General features: G+C 39.6%; 1 protein-coding gene across 5 annotated transcripts in view; it reads left to right on the top strand.

Moving 5' to 3' along the window:
* GRID2 (glutamate ionotropic receptor delta type subunit 2) overlaps window positions 1-13,036 on the top strand; it is a 1,388,363-nt gene that overhangs the window by 1,350,717 nt on the left and 24,610 nt on the right. For 4 of the 5 annotated variants that reach the window (XM_019488092.2, XM_019488089.2, XM_019488090.2 and 1 more), the window contains one exon: window positions 9,577-9,817. In XM_019488092.2, coding sequence (XP_019343637.1) covers window positions 9,577-9,817 — 241 coding nt within the window. Of the gene's footprint in view, window positions 1-9,576; window positions 9,818-10,828; window positions 10,873-13,036 lie in introns of those variants that run through there. The other variant, XM_059722324.1, reaches the window with a different exon arrangement.

Consider the following 13,036-nt stretch of genomic DNA (forward strand, 5'->3'; position numbering starts at 1 on the left):
TACATTTTATGAGGTGAAATTTCTGTGTTAAATGCGAAGAGGGCAATTAACTAATTAATTAACTAATCCTCTTGTGCAAATGAAAGTGGTGGACAGCTTACTTTCAGCAGAGTGTTCACCTATAGCCCGGTACTACCCCACTGCTAAAGTAATTAGTACAAACCAAACAGACTCAACTGTTAAGTGGAAACCACAAGAATATATTATTAATCATCAACAACAGGTAAGCATCATCAAGAGGCAGACATCAATAACAAGAATATCAATCTAACTATACAAAGCAATCTAACTATGCAACAAAGCAGGCAATAAGGGATATTGGCTTCCTTGGCCCTCACCCACTCTGCTCGGACCCAACCGGTCTATGATCCCCTGTACCTGCACTCATACACTGACGAGCCACACACACAATCAAGAGATGACCAGAGGAGCCTGGCTGCTTGGGGCCCTCACTCAGACTGGACATTTACTCAAGGCAGGGACAGGACAAGAGACGCAGGAGACACCAGGCACAAAAGACTTTGGAGACCGAGACATGGCCTTTTTAAATGTTCTGCTCATGCCACCCTGTCAATCATCTGTCCATCCCATCCACTCCTCAGGGTATCAGTCCACCAATCATCTTGTGTACCAATCACACCTCTTGGTACCTCAGGTGAATATGTTGTGCACCTCTCTAAAATTATAAGGTTGTGTTTCAACCTTCAGTTACATAACATCAGGGTGGCTGGGGTAGCCTTTGATCATGCATCTGAAATACTGCAAGCTATATATCTAGTTAGATCTCAAGTAGCTATGAATCTGTGAATCTATGAACATATGATCAACAGCGCCTGCTCTTTGCACAAAACTAGGTCACTGACTTCATCGGAGTTAAAAGTTCACTTTCTCTACAATCTTCTGGCTCCTGCTCATTGTGAACATGTGCAGACTTACACAAGTTGCTTAACCACTTACTTGACTGACCTAACTGTGTAGGCCAGGGATATGCCACCTGAGACCTGAAAGGTCTCTGAAGCGTGCACTGTGACTGGAAGGACCAGTTAAATGTTTTTAACTCTTAGCTGATGCAGGCTTATCCAACTCGTCTTACCTTTTCCTTTAGATTTTCAAGCATGCTCAGTTTAGCTTTTCCACCCCTTGAGATAATAGTTAACTTCTACTGACTTCAACAGCTGCAGAGTACAGCCTATGCGGAGTGCTTTGGAAACTTCCACAACAAGGAAAGCATTTTTTTTTTAAATGACAAGAATCTCAGTCTACAAGGGAAAGTAACTATGTTTAAATGATAGTGTGTGGTTCCACCGGTGTAGTGTGTTGTTGATTCTGCATCAAATCACCAGATTTACTCAGTTTATGAAAAGAAGAGATGACTTTCAGTTGTACCATTCAGTTGCATCTACACATGCAATTAAAGTGCAGAAATAAACTCTGGTGCAGTATTTGAACATGCACCCATGACTGTAGAAAACTGAGCCAGGTGAGAGCAGCCCTGGTTGGAAGGAGGCTCTGGGGGTCATCCTGCCAACCTAGGGCTGCTCCAGTCCAGCTCAGCATGCTGCAGAGGGGCTGGCTGGGGCATGAGGGTGCTTCAGTGAGGTGCTAGCCATCACCTAAAGCTGAACTGAATCAGAATCAGAATATATTTTTTTTGTTTTGTTAACACTGGCAAAGCACCCTAAGTGACACCGCACAACAAATTAATGTGATCGTTACTGTACTAGTACCGAGCTTAATGAACTCATGGTATTTATGTGCCGCTCAGAAATATCTGCAGGTGTTTCTTTGTAATTTAGGTTTTGTAAATGGATACTAATATTTTTATCCTCATTTTCTCCTAGAGTGGAAATAAATTGAGAAGCTGTAAGGTTAAAGGCTGATTAGGTTCAAATGACTACTTTCCTTATTAAAAGCTTGAAGGACTTTGTTTTTCTTTGCATCCAACTTTCAGAATTGTATTACTCAGCAAAACCATGCAGTCTGGGTACCACTATTCTAGAAAAGTATTTAAGAAATCCCTACCAGTGTTTAATGTAATAATAACAATAATTAATATTTCATTTCTTATTAATTTGGATACACCTCATTACAGTTTATTATGTTTGATATTATCTGTCCTAGGAGGGAAAAACTTCAGAGTGCTTATCCATCAATGTAGTGCTGTGGACTTCTGCAAAGCTGTGTTGATTTGTCTTAACTGAGGGTCTGAGCACCCGCTGCTATATCTCCTCAGGCCACTGGTTTATTGCTAAGAAAACAGAAAGACTAATGCCATGGCTTCTTTTGTGTTGCAAGTTTGATTAACACATCTTCATTTTTTAATTCTGACAATAAAGTCTAGGTTGTTTTGTTTCATTTTCTATCATATTCAGGAATCAAGGTTTGTGTGTGTGGCTTGAGGCGCACCAGAGTGACAGAGGGGCAGGAGTGGTAGCATGTTGTAAGGGCAGGAGAAAGAGGAACTTTCAGCCACATTTTTCCTCCCTGATCCTGGGCCATAATTTAGAGCTGCTCTACACTGTTGGCAGAGCACAGATTCACAAGACAGTCTTTACCCTGGGGAAATTAAGAGGGCAGGAAAGCCTGCAATAAGGCTCATTGTGAATCTCCTCACACCTAGGGAATCCTTAACTGCCACTTTAAAGTACCTACCAGGACTTAGGGATGAGTCTGTGCTCCAAATTCTCCCAAGTGACAGGCTTCTTCTTGCACTTTTTCCAGAGTGAAACTCTGCAGTTCGTCCTAATTCAGATCGTATCATTATGCTGCAGTACCCCTATTCCCACTGCACTCCCAGTAACAGAGTGAGCAGTACCATAAACCCCTTTTGCAGCTCCTCTCATGTGTATTACAAAAGTGACAGACTTTGCTACATTCACCTCTCTCCAGGGAGCATCTCTCCTATGATTTTACTGTTTTCACATAGATCCCCAGTGGCATCCAGCCCCTGCCCCTGGTCCCAATCTCCAGCCATATGTTACCATGACAGTTCCTGCTACGTATGGCACCCGTAAGACTTTTCCCTCCTGGAGCCTGTGACCAGTCATGGATTAACATGACTCAAAAAGCAGTTTCTGCAAAACAAGCATACTGTTTACTCCATCCGAGGCATGCAGCCAGGAAAGCAAAGGATAAAGCACACATCTAGTCTAAGCACATCTGTTCAGTTGCAGCTACATGTGATTCTTTCTTTGCATGCTTTGGTAGTTTCCACTTAGTCCAGCTACCTCTCTTTCTAAGCGAAGAGACATTGATTGTCTTCCTGCCTTTTTTCACTTGTGTATCTCTCATTCCCAGCAGCTGTTGGCTATATCCCGACTATCTCCAAAATGCTTTGGTGCATTTTTTAATTTTGTAATCAGGCCTGGGAAAGTTAACTTGCCAACATGGCTAGAACCAGGCAGGTATGTGTTTCTAAATTGATAGCTCTTTATTGTTTTCTTAAGGATCCTAATATTCTCTCTGATGGCACCTTCTCTCGATCACTGTTTTGTTTCCTGTAAAAGCCTCCTTTAATTGAATTCTAGGCAGTCATAGAGGATATTACCAAGGAAGTAAACTGAGATGCATGTGATATTTTTTTAAATATTCACCATAGCAGTTTAAAAACCACTAAACCAGTGTCAGGAGAATTGGGGAATGTGTGCCCACTCACAAGGTAGAAGTTGTTGGTGAGGTCACTCCAGCTATTGTTATGGAATAAAAGTGACCAGAGTAGAGGAATGGACAAACATTCACATGGAGCAGTTTCACATTTAGCAAAGCCACTCAAACTTTAACTCTGCTTCACCCAGGGTTAAAGGTAGGGTGACTTAGATCACTTGTATTGCTACAGATTCATGTACACATAGCAACTGGAGCATAACAGCTGCTGTGCACTCCCGAGTAGCAGCTTCCCCTCCCCTTCTGAAATTGCCCAAGTAAACTTTGTCCATGGCCTAGTTTTATCACTGACACAAATGGCTGCTGACTATGTTCTGATTCATTGAAAGAATCTATTTTTGTTACCTATTAGCTATTAATATGACATCCATCCCCTGTAGTAAAATAGTCAGTCACTAATGAATTTAGCTTCACAAGGGCCCTTCAGGGCAACTCAAAACCACAAAGGCTAGTGGCTAGATTTTTCACAAACAGCTCATCACACACAACAAGGTTGGGTTCTCAAACAGCTCAGCTCTTTCTCATTCACTATAATAAGTGATGAGCTCTTTTGGAAACATGTCCCCAGCTGCAAGTGCTGAGCACTTGAAAATCTGGCTCCTAGTGGCTGATTCAGTCATTCTTTTTATTCATAATAGTAAGCAGCTCTTGCTCCATTAATTAAAAGGTCTTTCCACATGCAATGGAGATCAAAATGAGTTTCAGAATAATTTTGAAGACTTGTAGAAGCCTGAATTCCAGCACTTCTTCTCATGTTTTATTTTCAGTGAGAAGAGGCATCTATCCAAAGTAACTCCTTCCAGTTAACATGTCCTGGTGCAAGATACTGGCATTCAGTATCACTTGCCATCTCAAACCATCTGTAAAAATAGTTCCTAGCCCCACTGTACCATTACATCTTTGAATCTCCCTCTAGTGTGGGTTATCTATCACTGAGAAAGAATATATAAAAAAGGAAGGTCAAAACATGATATTGTCATGGATGTTTTGATTATTTTAATACTAATAATGCTCTGTAGTCCTAAGATTTCCTTTTATTTCGGGACCTCAAAGCACTAATTAGGTCTCACAACTAATCTATGAAGTAGGTAAGTCTTGTTATGAAACTGCTTCTGTTCCCACTGACTTCAGTCGGCCAACTGTTGTGCTTTATATGCATCCTGAAGAAAGGTAAAACTGAAACACACAGGGTGACATTCTGTTCTTATGTGGATGCCTAAGTGACCAGATCTGGTAATCCACATCCCAAAAATGCCATCTACATCCAGGTGGCACTCTGTCCTTACATAAATTTGTAGCCATTCATGTGTGTAGGAATAGATTGCCAGCCTGTGTGTAAATGGCACTTTTGGGAAGTAAGACAATCAAATCTGATCATCTAGGTGTACGTGCAGATGTTCCTGGTACCTAATCCAAAATCACACAGCTTGCTTTAAACTGTGATCATAGATCAGGTCCCACTTGTGCATACGTTTGCTGGTGCCAGGAGCTGTCCCAGAAACGTGATCTAAGTAACTTGGGATTGGGGGGACAATCAGGAAGGGCTAGTGGGCCCGGAGAGAGTTCTCCATCTGGGATGAGGGGGTTGGAGACCTAAAAATTATGATTGAAGGTAGGAAAAGCACGGCCTCATGGCTGGGGTGACCAGCTGGGCTTTCCCAGCCTAAGAGCTGTTGAATGTCTACACACATTCAGTAGATTGGGCTAACTCATTCCTGATGTAATTTAGTGCACCCCCTCAGCTATAATAAGTTAGATCAGGCTTGCCATATTTTTAACCTCTGCAAATATATGTACAGTTTGGCCCTTAGATTGACCTAACACAATAAAAGTGTAAAGTCTGCAAGTATCCTAGGTGTCTGAATCAGCATCAGATTTTAATCCAAGATGAAGAAGTCTTTCCTTGTACTCCTCTTCACTCTCTATACAATGAAATGCATGAAAGCCAAAGCAAAAAGGAACTCAGTTTTACTCCCTATACTTTAGAGAGTTTTGAGCATCTTTTTCACTTTTGACATTATTAACTTAAAAAAATTATAATAAGAGTTTGCTTCCCAAATAAACATATTTCAAGATCCACAGTCTATCAACAACCAAGTCTAAAAGGTCAAATATTTCAAGTCAGGTCACTACAGTTTGTGTGCTTAGACTTGGTCTTTCAATGTCATACTTTCTAATATGATCAAATTTTAGAACACAAGGAAATTGTGAAGCCACCTTACAAATTTCCATCTTTCTGACTGGTATCTATTCTTTGTAATATTTTTCCATTCCTTTATAGCAGTCCCACCAGAGCAAGTAGTACAGAAAAGTTCACTTGTAAAGAATTTGGGTTTCTGAAATAGTACCAAAATGACCCACATCAGACATTTTTATATCAGTTCCTTTGAGTTTATCAGTCCTCTATTTTATCTATTATTCCATACCTAATTATTGAAATATGCAATTCTAATATGAAAATGATTAAAATATATGTCTGTAGTCCAAGAGGAAAATTATTAGTATAGTTCACAGGCATAGAACAGTGATTTGCAGGAATGTATTTTTGTGTAAAGTCTGCCATCTTGTGGGAAGTCCACTCATCACATGGGCATAATGATGCCTACACATCAGACACATCATACTTCCAGAACCTCTGCATATCTGTTGTTACCGGTCATAAGATTCCAGTGACAGCACATTTTTGTTTCCAAATTATCTCTCTGCAATAATAATTCCTTAGGTATGGAAAATAGGCAGCATTTATAAACCTCAAAGCATGTTGGCTCTTGTTTTGGGCCTAGATCCTGACCCTATTGACATCAATGCCAAAACATCAATTGAATCCAGTAGAACAAGGCTCTGTCCCATTGTGCACATAAATTTAATATATTTGGTCAAGTTACCATTGATGTTCAGTAATTTCCCTTGATATATACTGTATTCCATTTGAATTGCTGTTTAACTTGATTTGTCTAGTGAGCTGTTTCCATTTATGCATACTGCTATTCATTGCTTAATATTGCTTAATATTTTATGATTTCCTTACAGCAATTAATCTTGCATCTGACCTCTAGAATTAAAATAGATTCCTTACTGATTAAAATTATATAATTTGGCATGAATCTCTGTTTCATAGACCTAGCTTAAGTTCAGTGTTTTATGCAAATTTCTATTGTTGAAAAAGATGTCCTGTGTAATCAGAAATTAGACTGACAAATGGAGAATCATTTAATTAATGAGAATGGGGCAATCATTCTGCATGTTTCGGTCTATTACTAACTGAACAAAATGGAGAAAAATAGAAGTCCTCATGGCTTAGAGCTGCCACAGAGGAAATCAAAACATTCTGCTCCCAGATTGCTATTCCATTACTGCCTTATGCAGCTGGCATTTAGTAATTCAAAAAGACAAATGGACATAGGCCAAAATGCTTGAACTTGGGTGCTGAAACTAGACTCTTAAATCCATGTATAGGGACCTAAGTAGAAGTGGTCTGATTATCAAGAAAAAAATGAGCACCTGTTCTTCCCATTAACTTAACAAACATGAATTCCCTTGGTGAAGGAACAATATAGGGCCAATGTACACAGCCCTGTGTGGCCTCCTTCCATCCAGTACACCTGGTTTGGGACAGGAAGGAAAGTTTCTTTGACAGTAGCGAGACTAGGGTGGGGTGAGTGGGGCACCAGGATCCCTGTCACCACAGCAGAAGTTCCTGCCATAGGAGTCAGGCAATGTTGTGCAGTACTGCACCAGTCAGTGTATCTGCAGGGTCTGGGGGGCACAAGTGAATTGGTGCTTGTCCTCCCCTCTTAAAGCCTCTGCATCAGTGGGGGAAGTCCCTTGTCAACCATAACAGCCGAGCAGCACAACACCACACCAAACAATGCATCTGGGAAGCAGGGGAGTGCAGGGTGGGATAAACAGAATGGTGCTCCCCCTTCAGCAAGCCTTTGCCAGAGTGGACATAGCCCTGCTCCCAATGTGTATATATCAGGTTGGGACAGCAAGGTGGGAGGGAGCCACGGGGCAAGTGGGACACCAGGATCCATTCCAATAAACCCCAGCCACAGGAAAGCTGACTCCGCTGACTCTGAGCAGTGGCAGCAGCAGCCCGATCAGGTAAGACTTCCTTTCCTTTCACCCATGTCACACCTCTTCCTTCCCACATCTACTGTAGTCAGCATATCCTGCCCCTGCCCACCCCTGCCATTCAGTGACTTCACCATGCCATTGTTCTTTAGTGCTGAGCACTACAGAGATTCCAGGTTGGTTGTAGTAGCCGTGCCATCTATAAGATATTCCAGGGTAAGGCTGCTGTAAAGCTGCTTCCTAGACAACTCAGAAACAAGAGAAGGCATTTATGGCTTAAAACTACCACTGATCTTTCTCTCCTGGGCTGTGTCTTCTGTGTGGCATGCCCCCTTGAAGTTGGTATGGAGACTATGCCTCACTATTCTTTAATCAGCAAACAGTATAAACAAGTTCACTGTACTGATTTATCCTTAGAAATACCTGTCTTGTCTCTCAGGATATCCTCCCAGGGCCAAATCTTTCTTTCTTAAAGCCCTGAAGTGGAGTACATTCTGCATACTTCAGGTGTACTCATTGACAAAAGACTGAACACTCCATGCAGAGCCATTTCTGGAACAACCTCTCCCACCAAAATCCCCAGCCCATGGACTAGCTTATTGGAGTCTCCTACTGCTCTTGGGTTTCATTCATGATAGTGCTATCTGGGGGTTACGAGAACTGTTATGCACAGAGCATTTGGGGAATTAGCCCTATACGATTTTTCTCTTTTACTTTTTAGTACAAAAATCGTACTTGGTGTATTACCTAGCTCTGAATGAAAAAACCTCAGAGTGACTTGGCTGTACTTTTTTATTTTTTTTTTATTTTTTTATATTCAGTTTCAGATGTTTATGCAAGTCAATCTGTTTTCCTGTCGGCATTTAAAAAAAAACCCAAGACAGATCATTTGTGTTTGTGGGGGGGGGGGGACCCATTTTATAATTACCACTTTTAAAAAGCAATTCCTAATCTGATTATTTTAATTGTTCAAATGCTCTTATTTGATACTCCAGACACATGTACTCGGTTTGTAAAAACATGAATCTACAATTCATTTGGATAAAGCAACACCAAAAAGACCTGTCAAACATAAAATTCTCTTCTTTAAATCTATTCATGCCACATCTTCCCTTTCAGAGAAGCCTGGCAAAATATATATGCCATTATATAAACAATAAATTCATACGTAGTTACAACAGTAAATCAATTGCACATCAAATAATCTTTCTCTGAAAATCCCCTGGCACCCCTCATCTCCCATTTAACTTTAAAGGTGTTAACTCAAGAGTTATAGATGATTGCAGTTGAGACAGTATCATTCAGGAAAGAAAGGGGTTGTCTCTAAGGACATGAACAGACAAACAAGTTGCTGAAGGCAGGAATTTACTGGTTTCCTTACAGTAGCGTAAGAGGGATGTTATAGCCATGATGGTCTAGAAATTATGAGGGGCAAGGATTTCTTAGGCTGATATATTTTACTAAACCAAGTGTGTAGTTGAGATGAAGTTAGACAAGTTTTCAAATGCAAAACATTTTTCCTTAGGTCTCTGATCAAAGGGAGCTAGGCACAGCATGGTAAAAAATGGAAGAAAGGAGGGGGTGAAAGAAAGAAGCATAACTTACAATGTACACTACCACAGGTGTTCAATATGTCTGCCATTCATACCATGACATGCATTTGTCATAACAGAGAAAAATAGAGCATTATACATGTGGGTACTTGTTTTAGACACAGTTTATTAGAAATCTGACTGGAAAAAACATATTTGGAACTTCTACTGAGGGGAATGAAAAGAAGACAAAGTATCTAACGTACACCTCAGTCCATAATCTGATGTTCTGTGTTTTCTCCTCAAGGATTCTAGAACTGCAGCAGAATGGAGACATGGATATACTGAAGCATAAGTGGTGGCCCAGAAACGGTCAATGTGATCTGTATTCATCAGTGGACACCAAACAGAAAGGAAGTGCTCTGGACATAAAGAGTTTTTCAGGTGTTTTTTGTATCCTGGCTGCTGGGATTGTCCTTTCCTGTCTCATTGCAATGTTGGAAACATGGTGGAATAAAAGGAAAGGCTCCCGTGTCCCTTCAAAAGAGGTATTAAAAGCTTTTATTTCATCTGGAATATTTTCATGCTGCTCCATTATTGGGGGATACTGCTAGGCATGTTATATTTATAGCATTACATGTGGAAGGAAAACACAGGATATGAAAAGGAAAACAAAAATAAATGCAGTAGGTTGATAGTGTATAATATGTGACTGTTTATAGATGGATAGTACATTATGAATACATCTGTGATTCATACATTATATTTGTTTATTTAGATAAGAATGAGGTTCAGCCAATGAGTTTGAAAGGTCACTCATTGTTACATGCAAAATATATCCCCTAGGTGCCTTGGCTGAGATTTTCAAAAATGGGTTTCTAAAGTTAAGATCCTAAACCCATATTTTGGTTCCTAAATAAATTCCACCTGATTTTTTAAAGGAACTAAGCAGTTGCAGTTCCTATTGACTATAGTTCTTATTATCTATCTTAAAATCAGTGGGAAGGTGGTCATCTTATTTAGGAGCCTGAATATGGATGTTCTTTAAAAAAATTTTAACCAGTGAAATCAGTTCCTGGGGACTTCAGTTCATATCATCTCACACCAGGGTTCCATTTAGTTTTATCTGTCTATGGATATATAATGTTTTCTGCACTATGGAAACCCAGGTAACTCATTACCAGCCCTCTGAACCTTACACATTCTTATTATTACAAATTTCTTACCTTGGTAATTAAATGTTTAGCTCCAGAGAACACTGGATATAGCAACACTGGATAAAGTTTTGTTAAAATGTACTGGGTAGATATTCCCAATGCAGGACCCATTGGGCCCATCACCATGAGATGCTACTGTGCAGTCATTACTGTGCCTTTATTTAGTACTTGTATTAGCAAGTACTAAATAAATATGCAGTAATTAGAGTTACTGCACAGTAGCACCAGCAAGTGTCTGTTAGGTAATGCTACTGCGTAGTAGCCTAATAATACTATGCAATAGCATATTAGTACTGTCCATGCTGTGACACACTACTGTGCAGTGTTTTTTGGCTATTGCAGAGTCATCATCTCATGTAGACGTGCCCCATGATGATATGCAAGGTATCATTCTCAGTTTTATCTTTTCTGTCTACATAGCTGGGACACCTGTTGAAGGCTATTGCTGTGAGTTTCTATGTGATAGTTGTGACCTTGCCTGCTGTTTCTTTGATATTCAAGTGCCCTGCCAATATACTGTTGTATAATCCAGAAAATTAATTACACTCCCAAATTAGACAGCCCTGTTATTGATATTTAAATATTTAGAAAGTTATTTTTAAAAACTCTCTGCTTTTAAATTGTATTTTTCTGGAATGAGAATCAGCAACCAACAAATGGTTAAACACTACTACATATCAGATTATCATTTAACCCAAACTTTAAGACATTTCAGATTGTATATTTATTGGGTCCAAAAAATACATAAAAGAAAAAAAAGAAGCAGATAGATAGACAGAGGTTTCTCTTGCTTTATGGTGTACATGCATTCCTGGAAAATGGCACATAACTCGATTTTGCATAAAGAACCCACTTTACAATGTAACAAACAGGCATATGTTCTAAGACTTCAACTGTACTGACCTCCAGACCCATTTCTACCACTTTTACAAAACAATTTTGGTACTCACCAACAGCAGACAGTACACACAAGCACAGGGCTCTGTCATAACAGGGGTGGCAACTGCAGAAACACGTGTTGCAGACAATGAGCGAGGAGCACAGATCCACGCAGGAGACTATATTTTTGTGCGTGTCACTCCCACAATGCACTGCACAAAGCAGCTAACTGCAGGTTTCTACCACAGCGATCATATAAGAGTGAATTTACCTCACATATAATTAATTTTTTATATAAAAAGGGTCATCACATAAGAGTGAATTCACACATACAGAACCTGCATAAAGCAAAGGAAACCTATAGATAGATAGATAGATAGATAGATAGATAGATAGATAGATAGATAGATAGATAGATAGATAGATAGATAGATAGATAGATAGATAGATAGATAGATGATCATGCTGAGGATTTCAGATGTTCTTCAGGAAACTTATATTGTGATTTCCTCAAACATTATAACTTGGCCTCTTTATACTGTCATATACTGGCGTGGCTTTAAATTCATCTTAAAGCTGAATTGAAAAGCTTGACTCAAAACTGATTTAAGCATGGACATATGTGCTGAGTGTCTACACTATCCACACTGTGCGTTCATTTGGAAATACATCTTAACTAACTTTCTTAAAATTCATTTTAGCTTCCATGAAATCCATTGGCTCTTCCAGGGCACTAGTCCAGAATCGGGGGTCAGATTGGGCCACTCTGTGGTCAGCAAGCCAGCCCTTTTTCCTGGTGGCTGCCATCTTGTGCTCCAAAATCCAAGCACTTATACTGAAAAAAAAATTGTCTTATGGTTGCAAAGATAACCTTTCAGTCACATACCAGAAGTAACCCATTCAGTGATGTCTGCCTGAGTCTGCAGACAACCTTAAACAATAGCTCTGGGAGAAGTATGAACTGCCCCAGTAATCTCAATGGGATGTTGACTCTGAAGCCTGATGATAATTTAAATGTGAACACTTATGAATATTTCACTCCTGATCAAAACACACAAGAGAGAAGAGGAATGATCATATTATGGAGATATGCACAATCTTACTGTGAGTGGGTCTCATTTTGGTGTATTGAATGGGTGGAGTTTGGGTCATGGGTGGACCATGGGAGAATACCAACATTTTTTTTCTTTTTTTAAATCTGGCCCTACCCTTAAACACTTCATTCTGGGATGTGATAGATAGCAGAAGAGTCAGCTGTATTGCTAAAGTGACTCCTAGAGGCTCAGATAAGTTGCAGTATATCTACAGTAATAAATGTAAAATATTTCCTTCATTGGTATTTTAAATTATGAGGTATTTTTATACTGCTTAAAGTTCCAAAAGAAAAAAAAAGAAACATTAAACACTGTGCCACAGAGGCAAAATCATGACTTAAACAGCAAGACTGAGCCTCTATGTATCCATCTATATTCTTACCTGGTCCTTAGTATCATAGTCTCTGATAATCTCCCAAGCCTATAGGAGAAATATCTTGATTAATTAATTTGATTTTAGTTTTGTTTGCTTGTTTATGTTTGTGCATATGTGAGTGACATAGATGTATGTCTATGTAAGTTTCTGTGCGTGCAAATTATACATGAAAAGCTAGATCAAGGAGATGAGCTCATATTT

This window comes from Alligator mississippiensis, chromosome 2, assembly GCF_030867095.1.
Source record: "Alligator mississippiensis isolate rAllMis1 chromosome 2, rAllMis1, whole genome shotgun sequence".
Classification (NCBI taxonomy): domain Eukaryota; kingdom Metazoa; phylum Chordata; order Crocodylia; family Alligatoridae; genus Alligator; species Alligator mississippiensis.